Below are 24,765 nucleotides of genomic sequence, written 5' to 3' on the forward strand. Positions count from 1 at the left end.
CCCTTATCATCAGTCAAATGCTACTACATTGAAGTGAAGCTCGAGTTCTTGCGACGTGACGGTGAAAGCCAATTTAAGATGATGATGAAATCTTCTGTCTATTTCTTTCAACTCTGACACACACCAGGCAACGATGGTGGGGAGAAAAAAACTGGACTGGTACCGCTGTGTCTGAGGCCAAATCTCTGAGTGTTTTCTCAATGTGTGTATTCCTCAGAGAGAAGGAAAAAGAGACTGACAAGGATTCAGAGGGGGGAGCAGAGATGCAGAAATAGTATAGAGAAATGGCCAGACAGGAAATGACCTCCCAGAGACAGGGGGCTTCCCCAAGGGTTATATTTCTCTCTGTCTCCCATACACAGACACACACTTATACAGTACACAGAGCTATAATGTCTGACTATATGATGTCTACAAACAGATATGCATGAGAATGAGAATGAGACCAATCGGGGAGAGTTTGGGGCTTTAACTCAGCTGGAAATGTAAGGAGCTACACCAGTCATCCATTAGCTCGGCTCTGGAAACCATTGCATCACTTGCTTTTCAAGAGAAGTTGTGTGTGTGTGTGTGTGTGTGTGTGTGTGTGTGTGTGTGTGTGTGTGTGTGTGTGTGTGTGTGTGTGTGTGTGTGTGTGTGTGTGTGTGTGTGTGTGTGTGAGTGACTGTGTGTGTGAGTTATTCTTCCCATGGTTGACAAATCTTTTTTCTTAGACATTACGTGTTGCAATTTAGAGTTCGTGAGAACTAGTTAGGCAATGAGCAGAGTTGTAGCCTACGCATAGTTTCCTAAAACTAATGAATTAACTGTTTGAAATAGTTAGCAGAAGGCGAATAGTGAACATTTTTAATAGTTTTCCAAAGTAACACATGAACAGTTTAATTTGGTCCATTAGCTGAAAAGAAGATTTAAACAATCGAAATAGTTTGCTTATAGTAATGAATAAAAAGATTAAGAGGTCTAGTTATATCTAAAAAATAACCAACAGAACCTTAGCTAAAAGCACAGATGTGCTTTTGTAATGGCTTAAATGCATTAATATGTAGTCGAGCTTAGCTAACAAAAAATAATGACATTGTTGGCAAATGGATAAACATAGTTAGCTAAAATGAATGGATAGACAACTTAAGTTTGCTAATAGTAGCTTTGGCTATGCTACAATGGATAAACGAAATAGCTCAGTAGCCTAAAGAATAAACACTTTAAAGTTGGAGTCAGAGATTCTAGATTAGTTTGTTGAAACAAATGGAGTTTGAATAGTTAGAAGCAGTTGATAAAGAGTTGCAATATTTCTTGCGTTTCAAGATTATGCGGAACATGACGGGGTTAATGATAAAGGGATAAAGAGGTAGGCGACCTCATAGTTGTGGAGGTAGGTTACACTACAACCAGACAGGAAAGGCTGGGATTGGGAACCACTGATGTAGGTATGTCAATGGTAAGCGCCGTATGGCATGTGCCATAAATGTGCAGATGTCTTGGCATGGACATTGCAGGGTTTTGTAACTGGCTTGAAAATAAACCACCATGTACGCTGCAGAGAATCATTCTCCGTGCTGAAAAGTACTGCACAAAATGTTCACATGCTCCAATCCCCCGGCATCTATTTCCCCACTTTCAAGTTGGAGATCTTTAACTCAGATTTGGCACCTCTCCCCGTCAATCTCAACACACTTCACGACCCAAATTCCTCCTCTATAAAATGTGAACCATCTGGGCTCCTTATGGCCCCCAACACAAAGGCGCGTTAATGAGAGAATGGCAAATTGAGCTGCATGATGATGGTGTTTCTATACTGTAGGCCTGCATACAGAGTGCAGAGGGCTGCTATGTTGATGTTAGCCTTCACTGTATGTTCAGATTGAATGTCGGAGGGCTACTTCATATTACTTTTCACTGGTCTGCAGCTGTTTTATGGATTATCATTTTTCATAGTTTATCAAACCAAAGACTGTGAATCTACACATTTTGTTAAATTTGTTTTATGAGGGACTGTGGTTTGGCCTGTCCGCACCCTGCTGCGAGAGAATCCAAAACTCTGGGATTCTCTTGGGATTCCGTGGGAAGGAAATCTTCCTGTCTACTTTCTGCTCCAATCCAGATCTCAGACCCCCGGTGGCTGCGGGGGCGCGCAGAAAACTCGGTCAAAGGGTTCCTGCATCTCTCCCTCCCTCCCTCTCTCACTGTAGAGACTCCTGTGAGTGTGTTTGATTACCTTCGTGCACGCGCAAAGATCTGGATCTCGTGCGTCAAGACTTTTGCACATCTGTTTTTGGCAGGGTCGCAGAGTTGCGGGGGAGGGACTAGCCTATTTCAGTGTGTGTGTGTGTGTGTGTGTGTGTGTGTGTGTGTGTGTGTGTGTGTGTGTGTGTGTGTGTGTGTGTGTGTGTGTGTGTGTGTGTGTGTGTGTGTGAGAGAGAGAGAGAGAGAGGGAGTGAGAGAGAGCACGCTCTGAGCCTGAACTCTCCTTTTTTTTGTTGCGGAACTCTGTAATGCTCAGCAGATGACCACTTGGGGGGATGGAGGCTTTACTGGGGAGGTGAGCGTTTCCTCAGACAGCATCAGCCCTGCACAAAATGAAGTTGCTCGCTAGCCGATGATGCTGCTAATTGATGATGGGGCCGCATGCGCTTGAAGTGCACAGCACATTTTTCTCCACCTTTCAGAGCAACAAGTGGATTATGGACGAATCGATCTCCGGTGTGAGAGAGCAAGGAGCTGACTGCACCTGAACCACACAAAGCGAATGCGGCACCAGTCTCTCTCGCTGTGGGAATGGAATTCGCCAATTTCCTGGCCGGGATATACTTTTTCCTGCTGTCGCTCCATGGGTTCATCGCTTCCTCGCCGGCGACAGGCCAATGTCCCGACCGCTGTGATTGTCACCACGCGCAGCACCTCATGTGCACGAACCGCGGGATGCATACCGTGCCCAAATCCACCGCGCGGCTGTCCGAGGAGGTGCTGATCTTGAGCCTCGGGGGCAACTTCATTGGTAACATCTCTGCCTTCGACTTCTCACGGTACAGTAACCTCGCGAGGTTGAATTTACAGTACAATCAAATACAAACCATCCACCCCAAAGCCTTTGACAAACTCTCCAAGTTGGAAGAGCTGTATTTGGGACACAATCTTCTATCAAATATTCCCACTGGGACTTTGCAGCCCCTGAAGAAATTAACTATTCTATATGGCAATAACAATGACATTATACAAATAACACCAGAGCTCTTTGCCAACTTGGACAATCTTGTTAAATTGCGCCTGGACGGCAACTCAATAGAAGTTCTGCAGGACTCTGTTTTCAAAAGTTTGACCAGTTTACATTATCTCCATCTGGAATCGAACAAAGTTCAGCATATTCACAGAAACGCTTTCTCCAAACTCACCAACCTGCGCTTTCTGAACCTGGCCCACAACAAGCAGTCAGCCGTGCGCAATGCCCTCACTTTTTCCCAACTCAAAGCTCTGACGACCTTGCTGCTCTCCGAGAATGAAATTCAACACATCGGAAACCACGTCTTCCAAAATCTGAAAAAGCTGTCTAAACTGTCCCTCAGCAACAACAGAATCTCTCGCCTGGACAGTGAGGCTCTGAAGGGGCTGTCGAGCCTCAGACAGTTCCTGATTGATGGCAACGAGCTGGAGGAAATCCCTGCAGGTCTCCTGGACTCCTTGGAGCGCATCGAGGAGCTGGACTTCAGTCGAAACCGAATTTCCAGCGTGGACTCCTCAGCTTTCTCGCGACTCAAACACTTGCGAGTTCTGAAGTTGAAAAACAACATGCTCAGCAGCCTGTCAGGGGACATTTTCGCCCTCAACAATGTGCTTTACGACCTGGATCTCCATGGCAACAACTGGACGTGCGACTGTCGCCTGGAGGAGCTGAAAAGATGGATGACTGCCGCGCATTCTCAGGGCAAACTTCTGACTGTATTTGTGCAGTGTCGTTACCCGGACACTCTGAGGGGCAAATATCTGGACTATGTGAACAGTTCCCAGCTGCAGCCCCTCGGGAACTGGACCCACTTGTGCAGGAGCCAAGCTGGGCCTGAGGAGAGCCGGGGAGGGGGTGTGTTGGTAAAGGTAGGGGGGAAAGAGATAGGAACGGCAGATGTAGTAAAGCAGAAGGAGAGGGGAGAAGACGTCCAAGTAGAGGAGGCAGAAGGTATAGATTTGGGACAGGGGGACAGGGATGGGGTGATAATGATTAAAGAGGGAGAGAAAAGGGAGAAAAAGGAGGTACAGGAGGAGGTGGGGATCCAAGGAGACCAAGGGGGTTTAGAGATGGCAGCACCCTCTTCTTCACTGAAAAGAAAGAAACCAGAGAAAGAGTCGCCCAGGCCAAGGTCACGACCTGCTGCAGAGGCTGCTGGGAAACGTGCCAAAGGGAGACAAAGGTCAAATGTCACTTCCAGAACTAATCCACCAGAGAGAACCGATTCCACACTGAGTCGTGACAGAAACACCACTGATATGAACATATGGATCACCACCACCTCTTCGGCCCAGTTAGGGGAAAAGTTTGATCTCCTGAGGGCCGAGGAGGAGGAGGAGGCTATACCTGTAATCGCAGATCCTTGTGTCTTCAACCGACATTTCATCACCAACGTTTCAGTTGATCATGTGACATCGACCACAGTCACCGTGTACTGGACCACCAGGGATCATCACAGATACACACCAGGGCCAGGGCCCGGACTCAAAGAAGTGCACTACCGGATTCTGTTTGACCGCTTTGGCACCCCGGACCGCTTCCCCCGCTACGTTTACACCAGAGGCGCAGCTAGCTCCGTGACCCTGCGCGAACTCAGCCCGGACGTGACTTACATGGTCTGCGTGGAAGGTGTGGTCGGGGGAGCCGTGTGTCAAGTGGCACCCCGAGACCACTGCGCAGGGCTGGTCACTCTGCCCGGGGGGCTTGTCCGTGGAGGCCTGCTGACCTCTGACCTCCAGCTGGTGACGGTGGCCACGCTGGCCGGAAACGCTGTGCTGCTGCTGGTCATCGGCGCCGTGTGGCTGGGCCGGAGCCTGAAGAGGAGGCTGCAGAGGAGGAAGTCTGCGGTGCACGTGCGGCACATGTACTCCACCAGGCGTCCGTTTCGCTCCGCCATGGTGACAACCGCCGCCACGTCCGCTGACTTCACCAGTTACCAGAGCAGTCGGCCAGCGCGACTCACGCCACTAGAGGAAGGGGACCTGATCGAGTTCCCTTGTGATCGCTTTCTGGACAGCAGCAGTGTTCGCAGGGACAGTGACATGCAGAGATTCTCTGACTAGAACCATCAAAATGTGGAGTCGGCGATTCTGGAGAATTTTTGTTGTCTATATACGTACTCATGATACTTTACTTGTACGTATTGTGTGTGTGCTGAAACAAATTCAGTATATTAGGCCTACAATACACAGCATAGGCTCTGTAAACAGGTACAGTATATTGCTAGATACTGTGGGCTCCTTGGTTTACATATGCTTTGTTTACATACCAGTTTACAGAGCCTAGGCTGTGTATTAACACCAAATTTTCTTTTCAGCACACACACAGTATGGACACATAGCCGATTGTGAGGAGATATTCACTGATTTTGACCACAAGCATTCTCCAGAATAGTAGACTCCACCTTTAAAACTCAAAAGGTTGACACAGCACGGCAGAATGTGTGGATGGTCTCCAGTATAGAATTTAAAAGCACGTGTATGTTTTTGGCTGTGAACAAAACAAGTCAACAATCCGGCCAGGTTGTGTTTTTCACTTGATCACAAGAAAACTTTTACCGTGACAAAAGAAAAGCTGAGCTCATCAGTGCCTTTTCAGACACCAGAGGAAGTCCAATCCCTCTGACTTCCCCTTCCCGCTTGGCGCCTTTTCCTCTCTCATTTCCTTGCACCTGTGAGTGTTTCTCAACGTGTGATTTGTAGGGAATGGGATTGCAAGTGTTTGTGTATGTGTGTGTGCGTGTGCGGATGAATAATTCATCACTGATTTCAATGATGGTGCTAAGATCGAGTTCACAGACATCATATTGTCTCATATTTGTACAGTGTGTAATGATGGATGCTGGTTGGCAGAAAGAAAAAATCACTTTTTTGTATGACATCTACATGTTTTATACTTTTATATATAATTTTGCATTACATGAAGAAGTAAAATCCCCAACAATGTGATCGATTTGTCATTTGAGTGTTTGTCCATAATAGATGTCTCTGTGGTTCTCAAATATTCTTTATGTAAGCACAAAGGGATTATATTTCTAGAGATAGGATGAATATATAAATAGTATTCCATACATACATTTATAAAAATAAGATATTAATCCTCAAAGATTAATTGCATTGACCTCTTTAAGTTTTACTGACCTTTTTGGCCTATCATTTGGCATGTGAGTGGTACAAAAGCTGTTTTAGGATGCTGTTTATGTAAATGGGTAACTTGCTATTGACTGGTGACATTGCTTGCAACATAATATATCATCGTATTTTAAAATACTGCATAATTTATGAGATTTGTTCCTCTGCAACTGATATGAGAGGGACTGAACAATGGATGAGGGAAGATAATAGCAATAGTACGTTAGAGAGTGTATGTGTCTGTATGCAGACTTGTCAAGATGAGGTCTGGCAATAGTTAAGCAGTCTCTTTGTTAGAGTAGACAGGGTGGAGTGCCTCCCACACTTAATCCAAATCACACAGAAATGCAGACACACGTATTTTTATATTACCAGACAGTAAAATGTCAGAGAAGAAAGCTTCGGACATAAAAATAATTTCATTATTCTGCACTGAAGGGATATTCACAGCTGGTGTCAAAATGTAGTCCTTAGGTTTTGGACAATTTACTGATGGTAAGTATAATCGACAAATAAAACTTTTAAAAAAAGACAAAATACCATTTTAAATGTGTCTTTGGGTATTATATATTAACAAAGACTTGTGTCTTCATAACATAAAAAGGGCTGTGATCCACTTTGCAGACTACTACAGTTATTATGCTCAAATACAACTAACAAAACCAGCCACTAGATGGCACAATAGACCTTATTGTATTTACAGAAACAACTTGACGTGTCCAAAAACAGATCGAAATAGATTTTAAATCATAAAAATATTTTTAAATGATATCAAATAAAACACATGAAATACCAGAATATTTTTTTATTAACTGACAGGGATTGAGACACAAGGTGCACTGCAGTTTAAAGTTATTTAGGGCAGTTTTAAAAAAAAGTGCCTGAAAGGAAATACTATACAATCAAGTTTAAAATGGCTTTCCAAAGACAGAAGTGGCTTTGATCTGAAATCTTAAAATAAACACTTTATGTCTTAGAATTAATTATTTGTAGAAAAATACATCGTTTTGACAACGTGCCTCTGCGCCAGAGAGAAGGCATAAGGTGTGCAGTTTGAAATATGAAACTAATATATAGGCTTTGTTTCGTTTTAGTGCAAGATATAAGAGCAAAAGACACTGAAAAGATGTGTTACAATTGTGTATATGTGCATAGTCAGTGGGTAGCAGGCAGAGATTGGAACAAAAAAGATATTATCTAACTGAAAAGGTGTTCCAGTTGCAATTTAACCATCACAGTTTTCAGAAAAAAAGGGTCACATTTGCACCTGTTATGGAATTGTATCAGTATGTGGCTCTGGTCTCTCTGACCAGAAATGATGATCATGATGATGAAAAACATGGGTATATAAGTTCACCTATTCAGTTCAGTATTTCCCCTACAACGTTCATAGACGTGGATCTACAGCTGAGTGAGATTTAAGTGTCGTTATGGCAGAAAAGATAATGCAGTCTGGTAGGATTCAGCCATCCAGTGCCCTCCTCTATATGCTGAGGGCTAGCGTCCAGACCGGGGGTCGTGCCTTGTGTCGCCTCCAGAGGACGAGGACGAGGAGGTGGAGATACTGTTGTGTTGGATGGCCTGCAGATGAGAGCCAGGACCTACAGGAGTGGGACTTCCTCCTGGGCTCACCGCTGTAGCTGGACACAGAGACAGCTGTCAATCAAAGTCACTGATCCCGTGTGGGTTGCTCTGTGAGTGGGGGTGAGGTTGGGGGAGGGGTTTGCGAGCGTATGATTGCAAATGAATGAAAACCCACCGCGGCTCAGATTAAAGGAAAATATCTCTTTTTATTTAAACAAATACAGGTAAAAAGACAACAATAGAAATATACGAAATATAACACATGCCAATATTGCATCCATCTTTGTTCTGTGAAGCTCGACATAATGGCTAATTTCATTTAAGCCACAAGATGCAGTATTTTGTCAATACCTTTCGCGTAAGGTAAAATACAGGTTCAATTATTGTTAGACACTAACTTTAGCCTGCCTGGAGTGCAACATGGGCATGGTCTGCATTTTGTTCCAAGCTAGCTGCATGCAAGGCACAATGGCCGATGCCATAATATGGCATTGCACTCCATCCAAGTATTTTAAATACCATCAAGGTCTGGTTCATTAAATGAGTATGAAAATGACAATGACAAAAAACAATATTCCTTTAAATGGAGAGTTAAGAGTGCAGTGCTTTCCCCTGATTGGCTCTCCCATAGGAATAAAAGTGCAAGTACCAATAATTGGAGACTGTGGGGTTAAAAGCAGAGTTTTTACTCTTAAGTGCTGTTCAGTTGCACTCTGTACAATACAGTTTAAGGTCCCTGTGTGTGCTGAGAGGCGATTTGTCACAACAAGACAACATGGAACCATGGGGTATTCCCTCATGAGGTGTCTGCTACACCTTCGGTAGTGGATGGAGATGATTGGTGTCGGGCGTCTGGGAAAGCTGCGGGGTGGGGTTGGGAGTACGGTAGGGGGGATTTACTCACTGGGGTACCCCTGCGTCTCTCTCTGCCGGGCGGTGACAGGGCAGTCCTTGTGGGTGAGCAGAATCTGCTTCAGTTGACCCACCTCCGACCTCAGCGACGTCACCTCGTTCTGGAAAAAATACACAGAGAAATACTTAAGCATCCTCGAATGTATCCTTCGAGTGCAGTTTGTGTGTTCCGTGTGTGCCTGTCGGAGCGTGTCCCACCTGTAGCTGCAGGTTTGTGTGCGTCAACTCTTCCGCTTTCTTCTCCAGCGACGACACCCAGACTTTCCTCTTCTGTCGGCAGCGTGTGGCTGCTGCCCGGTTACGCTCCAGAAACTTTTGCCTGCGCTCGTCTGGGTCTTGCTCTGACGTCCTCCTGCGACGGTTGCCACTTCCGCCTCCTCCTCCACATCCACTACTGCTAGAGCTACTCCCTCCCTGCATTGCATGCTGGGAGTGGGATGATTGAGAGGCCTGCATCTGCTGTGCAATTGGTGATAACTGCAAACAAAACCACAAAACATTTTGAAATTAACCTCACGGTGCTTGCAAGCAAAAATATGAGGTCAGGTGTTGCTTGTATCATCTCAATTCAATTCAATTGTACAATATTGTCCCCTTGGGGAAACTTATATTGGGCTGAATAACTTAGCTGCACTTCAAATATTGATCAATAAATAAAAACAAAAGACAGAAGCCAATAAATAGAAGTAAGTTAAATAGAGACAAATAAATAAAATTAACAACAGTCCACATATAAACAAAGTGCATATTAAGGAGAACCACAAGTGACACAACACACTGACGCTATTGAACAACCCCTACTATGGCTTCAAGAAGTATGATTATTTCACCTGCAAAATATAAAACAACGTACCTGTGCTGGAGCAGGAGGCGAGCCCTGGTGCATGTGTAAAGGTGGCGAATGGTGAGCCTGAGCGTGCGGTACATTGACTGACTGGTGAAGCTGGTGACTGTGGGGGCTGCCCAGGTGCTGCGCAGGTGGTGGAGCGTGGCCTCGCTGTTGGTAGGCGCCGGGCGGAGCAGGGAGCTGTGGATGTTGATGATGGGGATGATGGGCATGGTGGTGGTGTTGTAGGGGAGGAGCCTGCTGGCGCTGTGACATCATCTCCATCATGTGACCCATGGAGGCCACAGGGTTGTTGATGTTGGGGACCATTCCCGCGTGGTGCTGTGGGAAATGATGGCCCAACGTCTGTTTGGATCTCTGGAGATAATAATAGAGATTTGAGAATATTTAACATTAAAAAAAACATTAGGAGTAATAGAAAATGTATAACAAACATCAAATATATAGACATTTTTCTACTATTGAGGACTATTTTTTCCTTTTCGCATTATTTAGGCAACGCGCCAGTTCTCTACATGTCATTTCCTTAAGAAAGATAAACACAGTGGAGCATATGTAATTGACATTCTCATCATAACTCATATATTTCCACACCATCAAACCTCAGCTGAAACATTCTTTCTGAGTCTATCATGGCCTCTAGGAATGTTACAATCAACCGAGTACAACTGTCATGTGTCAAACACTGTTGAGTGTGGCATATGAGGGCTTATTACTTTCAATGAGCTTCAACAGGGCTATTTTTGTGTATCAAAAGATTATTTTGAGTGGAAGACACAAAATTCAGAGACTAATTCTACTGACAACACAGAAAAAGTCTATCTACGTATGAGGCCATTGTACATCGATTATTAAAGAAGAGGCAGAGATGCCACAGTTCCTGCTAAGATGACAGACCTATCGCCCAGTTGAAAATGTTCCTAATGTATGTTGGATCAAGAACATATTTACATTCTCAGTATGGAAGGGGCCTCTGACACAGCCATTACGTCATTGGATTGAAAAAAGCCCAAAAATTGACATTATATAAAGGGTGTTTTCAGTTAGTTGTGGTCATTTGCTTTTTAAGACATTAAAATAATCCACAAAACCTTTATTTTTTTGTAGAAAAACCCTGTTTCCATAAGTATCTTTTTATGATACATAAATGAAAAAATACACTCAATAAAACCATTTTTCACTTACAGTATATACTATAGTCTATAGTGAACACAATTCCTGAAGAGCTTGTGATTATACATAAACCTTTTTCCATCTCCAATAGTCTAAGTGTGTGGGGTGTGTGTGACACCAGCCACGCCAGTAACAAGCGCTCTTAACCTACTGACCACTTCAGGTCACACAAGCCCAAATTTCCAGTTATTTCAGTAACTTCCTATGTAGCAAAATGTCTCGAAAGGAAAATGATTACTGCTCTCAGCCACAATATCACACATGGTCCAATCATCGCCGTTTCTCCTTATCGACCACAACCGTGAATTTAGACCACAGATAACGGATCATGTGATCCAATAAAATGCAGCAGCGTGCAGCTCGATATCTTCACACTTTATCATTCCCGCGTATCATCTGACTAAACAGACTGTAAGAGCTAAATTAAACCTCATCTCACCTTTCTAGTACACTCAGCATAGGAAAGGGAGAGAGGGAGAGGTCATGTTTAGAGCATGACATCACCCTCCCCCCCCAAACCGAGCAATACTGCTATCTGCTCTCTGTTACACAATATTTCTTTAAGAGAAGAGGCAGAGAATTTTTTTTCCCCCCTTCAACCATTCAGCGATGAAAAAAAGGGAGCACATTCAGCGAGTGCCAAGGATGAGGTCACCAAGCCGTCTGTGCCAGCTCTACCAGCCAGCCAGGCTGCCAGTCAAACACACATGCACAACCACACATACACACACACATGCACACACACACACGGAACAGGACGGGACACGAGTATTTCAGCTCTGTTTACTACATAGAAACACCCTGACACCGGGTCCTGTGATTACATCATGGATTGCCTTGGCCTGGATGACACACCACGTTGATATTTCTGTCTGGAGGGATCAGTGAATGAAGACACAGAACTGTACATGAAACGCCAATCCACTTGTCAAACGTTTGCTTTTCCACTCCGGCCGAGTGGAGGCACGTTAATAGGCCCTCTGTGGTTTTACAGAAGCAGAGTCCCGTTTCACACCTTGGCACTTGACGAGACTAAATTACAATGGAATAGATTCAATTTGGGGAGGGGAAGACGCGTGTGTTTTCAAACAAGAGAAGACGATAGGTTGAGATTCGAACCCCGCGATTCGTGTGGCTCTGAAACTTGAAGCCCCTTTCGGTTTGCCACTCTATATACAAGCTCCGCACATGAATTCATAAGCTTAGAGTGTGTGTGTGTGTGGACACAGGGTGATTTCACAGTTTTCCCTTGGAAGATGCTTTTGATAGCACACATATATTTAACTATTTATACTACATGCACCTAGAAAGAGGAAATGTAAAATTTACAAGGAAAGGGTTTGAGAGCATGTCGCCACAAGGTAAATAAAAGAACCCAGAAAGCTAGGGATACTATGTGTGACTTGTTGGGGATCTGTGTGTGTGTGTGTGTGTGTGTGTGTGTGTGTGTGTGTGTGTGTGTGTGTGTTTTAAAGTGTAGAGTTACACTCCATTTCCTGTCAGTCCTGATTAGAAAGGAATAAGCCAAAGGCTGAATGTGAGGCAGTGTGGTTTGTGGCTTTAATTTTAGACTAAAGGTGAGACCAGGGAAATTATTAAAAGTTAAAGGAGTAGTGCGACATTTTGGGAAAAACACATATTGGCTTTCTGCAGGAGTGTTAGATGGAAAAAGCAATACCACTCTCATACTTTTATCTTAAAAATGTGGCATAAAAAAGGTAAAGACTGGAATACCGGAGAAAACAGCTAGCCTGGTTCTGTCCAAAGCCATTGGCATCTCTAAAGCTAATTAATTTACACTTTAAATCTTCTTTGTCTAATGTGTAATACAATAACAATGCAATGTTTTGTGGAGTATTATGTTGAACAATTTCTTGGCTCTCAGGGTAAAATGGCAAATTAGCGTTTTAACACCAAGTTGTATTGCCAGGCTAGCTGTTTCCTCCTGCTTTCAGGCTTCATGCTAAGCTAAGCTAACCAGCTGCTGGTAGAACCTCCATAACTACCGTACAATTTTAACATCGGTACATTACAAATCCTCTAATCTTCATGCTGGCCAGAAAGTGATTAAGCCTCTAAACGCCAAACTATTCGATAGCTTTAGTCTAAAAAGAATGGCACTGGTATCAAAAAGTGCCAAGTGGTCCAGCCGTAGTGTGTGTATACACTTACTTTGGTGATCAATAACATTACATAGTGAGCTCAAACGGACAGTCTTCTACAAAGCCTAACGTTGTTACGGGAGGACAACGGAATCCTCCACAGATACAGGGAGAAAATCAGGGCGCTCGAAACTGACTGCTCAGTACCTGGGGCGAGGAACAGGAGGGGTTGTGTACAGGACCTGGTATACCCATTATGCACGACATCTGCTTCTCTATCTGGAGAAGGGGGAAGAATTGACACAAGAATAACCTTTTAAACCACGACAAGAAAAAGCTTCGACACAAACATAACCTTGGGTTTAAAGAGTTCCCCACTGGGTCAAATCCATTTGGAGGTTGACACTTTTGATTAATTCATCCTCGAGAAGAGTGAAGTGTATTTTTCTGTCGACCATGAATATTTCTAACTCGGGGCGGGGGGGGATAGATCTTGACCACTTTGGCCACTATACCTGCATCTATAAATCATAAGGCACTTCTAAAGCGTGGCTGAATGCAAATGTTTGTGTGTGTGTGAGGAACCAGTCTCCCATACTCACGGGCATGTGCTGAGCAGATGCCCCTTGCATGGCGGGGTCTGGCAGGGTGCCAGGTAAGGAGGCTGGCAGCGGTTGTCTGTGTCGGTTCCGCATGTGGAGGAGGGAGGACAGCGGCCCGGGAACTGGCCTGTGGTCAGCCATAGAGAGACGGAGAGAGAGAGAGAGAAAGAAAGAAAGCAGGACAGTTCAGGCCAGAGAGCTATCCACAGCTAAAGTTTCACTAATCCAGTGCAGAGAGAGGTTGAAACATTTATAGCCAGGTCTTAAAATGCAGATGGTGATAGACAGGCATGATTAAAAAAAAGTTGATATGGAAACTAAGGACTGATAAATGGATGCCATAAATCAAATAGGTGGTGATAGCAGAGAAGTTAGGTTCAAATCTACTTGGAAGAACTCATTGTATCTGAAAGGATCAAATCACCTATGATTGGGGGTTGATTAGATTTTGTCATTTTAACCCCAGAATGAGTTCAATCTTGCGGGGGAAAAATCCTATTCAAATGATAAGTCATTCATCCTTCTCTGCCCTGTGAAGCCTTGTACAATCTGTTTCATCTGTCTAATGTAACAAAAAACATAATTTTAAAAGAATATTAATATCTCATTCACTGTAGCTGTGGTGGTTTTGGGTTTGCCTAAACTTAAACTATTACAACAGAATTACCAGAGGCATGTCTTAGGCCTGAATGCTTAATTTTCCATCTGCTACTCTGCCACATATTCTGCCAAAGAATTTAACGAGCGACTCTGAGGTTAAGTGTTAAATGTTGTCTAGACGCAGGTATATTTGCGACCCAAGTTGCATGTGTGCATTTTATTTGAACTAAAGTGTCCTCGCACGACCACTGGAGTTAAAAACAGGAGAATGAATGCAGGTTTAAGGGGTTCATATTTGATTATGTATTGCCGTCATATCCGGCCAACAATCTCAGAGGTGGTAACCTTAAAGAATGTGGGGCACATAAAAACAAAACTATCCGCGGCGTAGCTACAAACCACAACAAATAAGTGAGAAAGTATGCTGTTTTGTCATTTGGGTCAACCAACACTTCAAATCTGGGCTTGAAAAGCTTCCCTTGAGTGAAAACAAAACAAAAAAGAAAATCAAAATGGTGTTCTATGTGAGCGAAAAGGTGTAAAGAGAGGTTTTGAGGAGGAGCCATTTGAATGGAAACTATGATGACATGACAAAAGTGAAAGAATACAGAGATATGGAAAGAAGTGACAGCTTGAGAAGGAGGAGAGAAGCTCAGGGAAGCGCAGCAGTGTAGAGACCCGGGGTTCCATGTGCTGACCTAACCGCTCTGGCGCTCTGCCAATCGTACAGCGTGGGCCTCCGCCGCTGCGCTGAGCTCATCGGCAATGATGTCACCACTGAATCTGGGGTATGCGGCCCCGTTTAACGTACAACAAAGTACAGACAAACCAAAAACAGCATTTCCCCTAACGTAACCACAACAGTTCCACCGGGCAGAGAGCCAGCCAACTCGGAGAGCTGGTCTCTATGGAAACCGGTGGTAAACATGAAGGGAAACAGTCAGACACACGATCCATGGTTCATTTAGCAACACTTTGCTAGTTTCACTGACTAACATGCCGTCTGGATTCAGCTGGCACTGATTCACTGTGCCATAATCGACTGTCAGTTCTCTCTCCACACTGTGCTGTCGCGTTCCTGTCTGCTCCTCCTGGACAGATGTATGGAGCTTATTATGTCACTGACTTACTTTGGGCACCTTGATTCATCTAATGAATTGCAGCGATGTGACAGAGGCTATGTATATCTTTGCTGTGTGTATAGCAAGGAGAAGTCAGTTACAGGCCTGTTGATGCGTGATAGGAAGGCTTTTATTTTTGTAAGACTGGGTGTCGATTTAAGAGAGGGGTTTGAAATTCCTCCTTAGGCCCCAACTATTACGAACAGTGCTACTATTGTGAGGCATCCTGGTGACCTTCGAGGGTTTAAGGCACTGACCATGTATTCATAATCGCCCCTGCTCTGAGTCCAGCTGGAAGTCTTTGTTGCATGTCATTCTCTATGTCTATCTCCCCTCATTTCCTGTGCGAGTCTAACTGTCTGCTACCCAATAAAGGATTAAAACGTTGAAAACACATTTGACAAAGTGTCACAAATGTATTTAATGCAGCTGCTTATTTTCATGAGGTGATAAAAATGACTAAAAGACCAAAACAATGACACACAAAAAAATAAAAAACATTCCTGAAATAAGATTGAAGTGTGCTTGCAGCTTAAGATTTGTAGTACTGAAGTCCAATTATAATTACAGATGAAGCTGAAAAAGGGTTGGGAAAATGGAAATTAAAGGAATGGGTTATGGCCTGAGTTTAATTCTAAGCAATGAATACATTTGTGAAAAATTAGATCGATTTTTGCGGTATTTTTTAAAAATAACAATTTATACACGCATTTAGAAATATAGCCTACAGGTAAAAACTTAAAAAATTAAACCTGCGCAGTGTATAACTGCTTCAAATGTTAAAGAAACTTAATCACAATGTGTAAAAATCCACTTGCATTGTCAACTAGTGTTACTACTTTTCACATGGAATTTGAATCAGTGTATAATTAAGTACATTTAATGTGTCACTTATTTTGACTTATTTTGACTAAGTCGGCAGTAAATGAGCTGAGTACGTAATAAGATATTCAGATGACATGAATCCAAAACCCAAAGTTGAAACGTCAGGAAGAGAAAGAACAGCTGCTGGGAGGCGCTCGGATGAAAGACAGGAACTCCTCTAATCTGTCTGTTGAACTGGGTGATAACCAGGGAGCCATGGGAGCTGCACAGGCGCTGAGAGACTCCGGTTGTGAGTCTTAACAGACATAACAGAGGCAGTGTTTGGGTGGCCAGGGTTGGATAGTGTCGGTCGCTTTGAGTGGGTGTTTTAGCAGCGGCTCTCCATCTCTTTTGCTATTACTGTTGTTCTCTCACTATATTGATGTTTGACCCCCCCCCCTCCTTTCTCTCACTTCATTAGTGGAAGGATAAATCATAATTTAGTTTATTTTGGTATTTTTTCCAACTTATAGACAATAAGTCATAGTCAATTAAGGATTGACTTGGATAAATACTTGGATAAATCATAAACAAACATTAAGTTAAATGCTTTTCTAGCATTGAAAAGAAAAGATAAACTAGAAAACAAAAGAGTTATTTTGTCAGTTCACTTTAAATTCGACAGAGCAATGATATGATATATTATTATTATTCATTTTGCTTCGGTTTTTCATTATTGCTATTGTTGTTGAATTTATACAAATTAATTTTGTGTGAAGCTTTGGCATTATTGTTTTCGTTACATTCATGGCAATAAAGCTAATTGAATAAAAAAACAAAACAGAAACCAAGTATTTACATTATATAGGCCTTTAGTCCACCCACAAATCTATTGTGTGTATTTCACACTTTCATTTCCATTTCAAAACCATTCCAGAAATGTACTCTATAAACTGAAACATATCTTTTTATCCTTTAAAAATGTTGTTGTGGACTATGTTTTTGTACAGTTCCCTCAGGTCATACTTCCATTCTCTTACTTGAAACAACCTTTGGATACAGTCTGGTAACATTCTGTAATGCCAGTCTGTGCCTGAAAACATTGATTTCTAATACATCCTAGACAGCATGGTTGGGACGGCGTAAAAAGGAGAGGAAGAAAGAGTGAGAAAAGGAAACACATAGGTATTGCGGTATGCGTGCGATTCCCCTTAGCTGTGTGTGTGTGTGTGTGTGTGTGTGTGTGTGTGTGTGTGTGTGTGTGTGTGTGTGCGCGCGTGTGTGTGTGTGTGTGCGTGTGTGTCTGTGCGTGTGTTTTCCGCTGCCATTGACCGTAGTTTACTCACCCTGAGTGTGTGAGGGTGGAAGGGGCCGTGGTGATGACTGACCCTGCCTGGGAGGAGGTGGAGAGAGCCTGCTGTGCGGCCAGGCTGCAGCTGGGGCCCAGCATGGAGCCATGGGTCTGGGAGGGATGCTGCAGTGGGTGGGTGTGAGCGTGATGCAGCGGGGCCTGGGGGTGTGGGTGCTGCTGCTGAGGCTGAGGCTGAGGCTGAGGCTGGGCCGGGTGCTGGAGCTGAAGCTGCTGGGCTTTGAGCTGTGGCTGGTTCATACAGGACGACGGCCCATTGTGAGAAAGCGTCTGTAAGGGGTGCATTCATTTAATATTCATTTCCACAAGTGGGGGTTACAATCAGTCGGGGTTGGGGACAATATGAAACTCTTGGGGAGGTATTTTGTAGAGGCCGACCAATTAATCTGCCATCTGATTTAATCTGAATGGATGCCGACGTTAAAATTTGCAGGGAACATGTCTTGGTTTTACTTTACTTTATATATTTCTTCCTAATACACCTACCTATTACCTAAATGTAAAGATAATAATAATTTCATCATTGGTAAATGTAATCTATATTCTAGTAGATCTGCCTTTTTTTAGCCAATGCATATTACAATAAGGAATATATATTGGTTAGTGGAATTGTTACTATTTAATATCGGAATTGGACCCAAAAAATCCACATCGGTCGTAGTAACCTGCTTCCAGAAAGTGTGTGTGTGTGTGTGTGTGTGTGTGTGTGTGTGTGTGTGTGTGTGTGTGTGTGCATGGATACAATCCTTTAGGTGCTTGTGCTGCTTGTCTGTTTGATGTCTGGCTGTTTAAAATGTACAGGGGGAGAATGCGATCACCCGGTGTGTCTTTCCTCGACGCAGGTCAGATATCTGCAGTCGTCTAATTGGGTCCCACTGCTTTTATCTCCCTAACATTCAAGTGTCACTCAATCTGACAAGAGACCTAACAAGCAAAAACACTTTCTGTATAATACAGCACAGTGTCGGCATAGTGGCTACACTTCATATTCATTTTGGGCTAATTTCAGCCAGCAGAGGCAGTAATTTTTTTTTTAGAAATTCTGTTTCATTTAGATTTTATTGTTTTCTGTAAAAACATACCTGTTGGCTCTTTTCCTCTTCTTGTGCTTGAAGAAACTCTTCCTCGATCTCCTTGAAGAGACCCACCTCGTCACAGTTCTGCAAAAATCTTGTTGGCGTCGGTGTCTGGTCTGGAAGCATCGCATTCAGATACACATACACACACACACAAAAAAAAGTAGAGACGGGTTAGAAAAAAACAAAACAATGGTTGACATTCACGTGTCCGATAATCTCTCCTGCTTCAGCTTATTCGCTTTCTAAATCAACCGCCGCCCAAGTTCTCATGCAGAGTCTCCTCTCAGCCGTGCTCTCTGTGATAACATCGGCCTGTCTCTCCAAACATGCAGGGGTCAGAGGTCAGCTGAGCTCCTTTTGTTTTTTTGTTTTTTCCACGTGAGATTTCCTGCGGGAGGCGTGACAAAGGGCTGCAGGACAGTTACACAGAGAGAGAGAGAGAGAGAGAGAGAGAGAGAGAGAGAGAGAGAGAGAGAGAGAGAGAGAGAGAGAGAGAGAGAGAGAGAGAGGAGTGCGGAGCTAGAGTCTCGAGAGGTTGGATGTCACGCTGATGTTTGTGTGCCGATACTAGTCCGCTGTTTCTATGGCTATTGGCTACAGACCGTGTCACGCTACAGTGTTCTGACCATGATGTCTGTGTAATGTTGGTGGTGCAATAGAAAACAATGCTTGGCCGGTGACGCTTGCTCGTCATGCAACTACCTCTGCATCCTTCGTTAGCATCGCAAGGGGCTCTCGCAGTTACAATATCAAAGCTTTCCACGTCCAACTGTTGACAAGATCATTTGTCTTGCCTTTGAATCGGTCGCAAATGATTTATTTAATGTCTCAGTGGAGTTAAGAACCACAGCATTAATAATTTGTTGCATGCAGTGCACACACTAGGGTTTGATCATGTTTTTTTTGAAAGCCATTGTTTTTTTTCCTCATTCCTATTTTTGACTATTACAAAAAAAAGCAACTAGCAAAAAGGCAGCTTTAAGTCTATCATTGGATGCAAAGTCTCCCCACCGAGATCCCATGATAATTCAATTATCTTTGGGTAAGCAGCTCTTTCAACAGGATGACCCCTTTTCTAGTTTATTGTGTAAGCCTTGAAAACTAGGTGAAAAAATAACAAAAAATAAAATAATGTTTCAAAAAGTCAGCAGCTTTACAGTTCTTGTGTAACTGTGTTGCAGAGTTTTTTCTGACATTTTATATCAAACACGATCATTTTAAAGGTGTACTATGTAACTGTGGGTGTGTCAGAGAAGTGAACATTTTCTAAGGCATAATCTCATAACTGAATTAACAAACTTTCCTCACAGGAAAATTGGATCCCTGGAACACTGTTTGAAGTTAAAAAGCTTCCTGAAAAGTGACTGTTTCACTGTTGTTGTTTACAGCAGCAGGGCCCACAGTTTGGTTTACAAACATATTCTGGTCTCACGTTTGGTTCAAGGTTCCTCAAAATAATTTTGTTCTGATTTATGATGATAGAATTATTCAATACTAAGAATTACATGTAGAGTAAAAACATGTTTCCTAAATTAACTGCAGGCTGTGCAAAAGTAGAAAGATCTCCATCCCCTGAAACTGCATAGAGCACCTTTTAATAATAAGAAAAAAATTGCAGATTAATATGTAATGAAAATAAACTGTGGCTCTCTGGCATATTTACAGGATGTAAGCCACTTTTGTAGTAACAACAAATGACAATGACTGTACATGTGAAATTGGTAAATATTTGTTCAGTTAATCGGCAAGCTAATATAATGTTACAGTCAAACCCTGGTGCACACAGGCTTTTTTGTTGTGCACCTAGCTTCACTCCTGCCTCCCTTTTACTTCCACCAATATCCAAACAGTGTGTAAAATATTAAAGGTTAGCGCTGACCCGTGCACACCTGCTCCCTGTGCTTGTAAATCAAAGTGATTCTCTTCAGTCTGATAGTGTTATCAGCATGTTTGGTCTAATCTGATGGAGTACACACTGACTATATACATGCCGCAACGTGAGCAGCTCTGTTTTCACTGCGCTGTCTGTCTCAGGGTTAGGAAGCCTGTATCCAGCTTATCTGATTTCATACTGTATAACGTAGCGTCATAATTTTTTCATCCAGGCGCTGATCCCGAAAAGGGGTCAGTCACCACAAACATAGGCAGGGAAAACAACAGCTGAGCCGAGTGTCACGTAACATGTCTAAATAGTGACAAAAAGCTGAATATTTACGGTATAAGGTGTTGGGGGAAAAAAAGAAGCTAATTAAAATGATCCCTGGCGGATCAGAGATAATATATATAATATATTATAATGTCTGGTGTCATGTTAAAGGTGCTCCGAGGAACTTTCGGTTTGTGTTCATTCTTGCACCCCCTTTGGACACAAGCAGTAGTGTTTTTACTACACCAGCTGTTGTACCTGGGTGAGCGTACCCTTGACAAAGGCATTAAGAGAAAATTATAGAAAAATAGCATTCTTTGCACTGATGGTCTTGTTTTCTGTTAGATGTAATTTATTATCACCAGAGGAAATAATAGACTGTTTACGAAATATTTAAAAGTTCCTCGTAGCACCTTTAAACAAGAATATGAAACAAAGGGCTAATTGTAAAATTATGTTTTTGTTTTTTTTAAATCTCCCTATACGTACTGATAGTCTCTTCTGCACTGCCTCACCTGTAAAAGCCGTATCTGCCTTGATGGAGGCGAACTTGAGGGTCATCTCATGCTTGTGTCTGTGGATGATCAGATGCTCCTCCACCTGGAAGCGCTGCAGCACAACAACAGAGTCAGACAGACATGAGGGCATGCGTGTAGCTGCGTGACACAATACAAATAAAATAAAATAGCTTACAGCTGATTAAGTCAAAGCGGCCTTTGTCTGTCAACCATTCATAACTCAAGATGACAAATAAATAAATAAATATATTTTGAGTGAATATATTTAAAAATGCGTTATCTATGATTTGTATCCTTGGAATTAGAACAAGAGTGAAATACAAGGTTTTTATGGCACAGCCTTGAGAGTATGCCATCTGGCAAATCCTATTCTTATCGGATTGGAAATAAATATTAATAAATACATAGATGATATATACGTTGCACCCACTCTTTTTAACCTGTATACAAAAAACAAAGACCATGCAGTTTAGCCCATTGCACTACGTATTTTTCCACAATTAATACTCAAGTGATAATGATTTTTCAACAATATTATATCATTTTTATTACAGTCAGAATAAATCACCTAATTATATTAGGATGAATAATCTATTTTGATGTTGATCAATTTATATTTTCCTTCAAAACAATTTTCATTACAGCTCTTTCAAACACACACACACACACACACTTTTCAACTGACCTGAGAGCAGCCCGGGGCGCCGCACACATATGGCCTGGTCTGTTTGTCATTCATGTCATACACAAGCCTACAAAACAGAATAAGCAAAAACAATACATTAACCATGCTGCAAACTCATCATACTGTATAAGTATAGGGAGGGAACTGAGGTGTCTCTCGCTCTGTGCGAGGATTTCTTTCTGCGGGAGGCCTGCAGTTCTCTGCTCTCTCTCTCTCTATATATATATGTACAGTATATATATTTCTTTCTTATTCATACCGAGACAGAGCCCACAGATAAATCACACGCTAAGCTCGCATGATACAGTCGTCCTCGTATTTCGAAGTCTTTATTGTGGAAGCCGTGTGTATAATGAGCTACATGCCACAGAAGATGGATGTGTCACCCGTAGACACAAACATTATCTGGAGGAAAATGATCCCTTTGGTGCTGGAGGGGAGACTTCGGTTCTAACAGCATTGCTGAATACTGCAGGTAGTCATTTTTATTAGGGACAAGCTCTATAATAAAAGCAATGTGTTTGTGTTTTTCCTTAACTACTCACCACGCGTTCCTAATAACACATGAGCATCAAAGTCTTACGGCACACAGAGGTCACCACTTTTCATGGCTATTATGTGGCATACAGTATACGGCACTGCTGCTTTAAGGATATAGAGCAATTGTTTCAGCCTACAATTAGACTTTCATCCGAACACTGGTTTATAATACAAGGGGGCGATGAAAGGATGCGTGCATGCGAGGCATAACATAAAAGTAATGTCACCACAGGGGTGTGTGAAAAACAACACAACACAAACACCAAATAGAATATCTCAGGCTTGACCCACTTAGCTCTTCAGTGGAGACATTAAGCTATTGGTGGGGTTATTATGACTTATTGTAATTTAAGTTCAAAATTATTTGGCACACTTGTAAAGAGGGCCCAGAGGTCAACAAAGGGGGTTGAGCACTCCTTGACTGGCCATCCTCCTATACAGCACTGATAACTGCACAGAGGAAGTAGAAAGAAAGCCATCGAGGAAAAGGTAAAGGACCGCTGGATACAGAGACAGTAAAGAAGTGCCTCGGACACCTACTGTCAGGTGCACACACACACACACACACACACACACACACACACACATATATATACACACATGCTCTGAAACTTTGAGTTTGCGTGAAAGCGTAGACGAGACAGTAAAGTGGGCCCTGGTGTTAGGGGAAAGTGTGAGGGCTAAAGAAAGGAACAAAGAGAGAGAGAGAGAGAACGAGAACGAGAGAGAAAGAAAGAGGGGCAAAAGTACATGCTTCCATAAGAAATGGAAAGTGTGTGAGGTGGGGGGAGTTGAAAAGTGGCATTAGGGTGATGGAGAGGGGAATGGAAAGGGCAAGTGAGAGAGAGAGATAGAAAGAGAGAGAGAGAGATAGGAGGACACAATGAATGGAAGAGAGAGGGAAGGAATGAAGGGGTGGGAGGTGGCGTAGGGAGGGAGGGAGGGAGGGCTGCACTGTTAGGCCCTACTCCTGACAGGTTCCAACCTGCCTCAACCCCCATTTTCCAACCCCCAGCAAGTAGAGGTGACTTCATAGTTGTGTGTACGTATGTGTGTATCTTTGTTTGTGTGTTACAAAACAGAACAAGCCAGCAAGTGTACCACAACAAGCAAACTATACATGGAAAGACGGATTGATGGATCCTTTACTTAATCAGCGGAAAAAGACACACACGGTTTTACCATTTTAACCGTATAGCCTGTGTGTTCTTTTTGCAACAATGATATGACACTGATTTTAGATAGATAGATAGATAGATAGATAGATAGATAGATAGATAGATAGATAGATAGATAGATAGATAGATAGATAGATAGATAGATAATAAGCAGACTATAATTGTTATCTCCAACCGTTTCTACCTCTCCTCCCCTTCAGTTACAAGATGAGCAGACTCAGCACATTTTCAGCAAAACCTTCTGTCAGTGTGGTTACATCAATGCACAATGACGTCATTCTTAATACATAAATCCACCAACGAACAGACCGGACAACATGTTGCCAATTCAAGGCGGATTAATGTCTGCATTAGAGGCAGACAAAAAAGTATGAATATCTATAAGGAAACTCATTTATAAAACTTTTTCCCCCCGCCTCGTCCTCTGTCATTAATCTACAGACACGTTATCACAGCAATGGCGTGGTGAATTACATCATTCACACACGCGCACCACTTTTAAAAACAACCTGTGTTTGTGAATCGTCTACATGCCGTACAACTTGAAAATAAACACAACAAATGAGCCAAATTCAGCGACTTACTACTTTTCCAAGTTGCCATGTTTGATGGATGAATGTCAACAACAGCGAGCCGGTCGCGCCGGTACATACAAGTGCACATTCAGCTCAAATTTACCAGCGGTCCGGACTGGCGAATTCCTCCGTTAGACGAACGGTTGGTCTCAAGAACATGCCGGTGTGTTTCCCTTTTTTCCCGTACTGCTCCGTAAAAGCAACCTGTTCGACCCAGAAACTAGCCCGACACAGCTGTATGGAGAGTGCTGTCACACCCCCCAAATAGACTCTCGCGCTCAACTCCGTCCGTCTGGTGATGAGACCTCACCGTGATAGATAGCCAAAAACTTCCCCCGTCAACTTTCCAGTAGCGTCCGACGGGCTGTACATTTAAATAAAATAAAAAAATAGATCAAAATAAACGTGTGAAGATAAATTCAGCAAACTGCGGCTGTTGTCCGGGGAGCGCCTGCTGCTGTGTTAAAAGTTTTTGTGAATGAAAGTAAATTGCGGAGGCTTACCTACAAGTAGAGACGGACAAGCGGCGCTCCAGAGAGGAACCACGTTGGACTGGAGCGGGATTACAATACGTTCTATTTA

General features: G+C 43.0%; 2 protein-coding genes across 5 annotated transcripts; one reads left to right on the forward strand and one right to left on the reverse strand.

The window, feature by feature from the left end:
* Positions 1-2,551: 2,551 nt before the first annotated feature.
* On the forward strand, positions 2,552-6,135 carry tril (TLR4 interactor with leucine-rich repeats). Its single transcript, XM_080046000.1, has one exon. It carries the CDS (start codon positions 2,776-2,778, stop codon positions 5,278-5,280), a length of 2,505 nt encoding a protein of 834 aa, XP_079902126.1. The 5' UTR covers positions 2,552-2,775; the 3' UTR covers positions 5,281-6,135.
* A 1,003-nt stretch (positions 6,136-7,138) lies between these two features.
* LOC307263811 (cyclic AMP-responsive element-binding protein 5-like) lies at positions 7,139-24,765 on the reverse strand. 4 transcript variants are annotated; one of them, XM_080045074.1, is made up of 11 exons: positions 24,687-24,765; positions 21,891-21,957; positions 21,203-21,296; positions 18,545-18,654; positions 17,440-17,732; positions 13,569-13,695; positions 13,174-13,245; positions 9,698-10,048; positions 9,043-9,321; positions 8,837-8,945; positions 7,139-7,988 (listed from the first exon to the last, which is right to left on the reverse strand). In XM_080045074.1, exons 2-11 carry the CDS (start codon positions 21,942-21,944, stop codon positions 7,846-7,848), a joined length of 1,632 nt encoding a protein of 543 aa, XP_079901200.1. In that variant the 5' UTR covers positions 21,945-21,957; positions 24,687-24,765; the 3' UTR covers positions 7,139-7,845. The 4 variants fall into 4 exon arrangements, with proteins under 4 accessions (XP_079901200.1, XP_079901198.1, XP_079901199.1 ...); XM_080045072.1 differs by lacking the exon at positions 24,687-24,765 and adding an exon at positions 24,287-24,639; XM_080045073.1 differs by lacking the exon at positions 24,687-24,765 and adding an exon at positions 24,193-24,639.

This window comes from Ammodytes marinus (assembly GCF_949987685.1).
Source record: "Ammodytes marinus genome assembly, chromosome: 17".
NCBI classification, from domain to species: Eukaryota; Metazoa; Chordata; class Actinopteri; order Uranoscopiformes; family Ammodytidae; genus Ammodytes; species Ammodytes marinus.

Coding starts and splice junctions, on each gene's coding strand:
- tril (XM_080046000.1), top strand. CDS start 2,776: ATGGAATTCGCCAATTTCCTGGCCGGGATATACTTTTTCCTGCTGTCG.
- LOC307263811 (XM_080045072.1), bottom strand. CDS start 24,342: ATGTTCTTGAGACCAACCGTTCGTCTAACGGAGGAATTCGCCAGTCCG. Junction 21,297..21,890: donor GCGCCCCGGGCTGCTCTCAG/GTCAGTTGAAAA, acceptor GTTGTGCTGCAG/CGCTTCCAGGTGGAGGAGCA. Junction 10,049..13,173: donor CCTCCTGTTCCTCGCCCCAG/GTACTGAGCAGT, acceptor TATTATCTCCAG/AGATCCAAACAGACGTTGGG.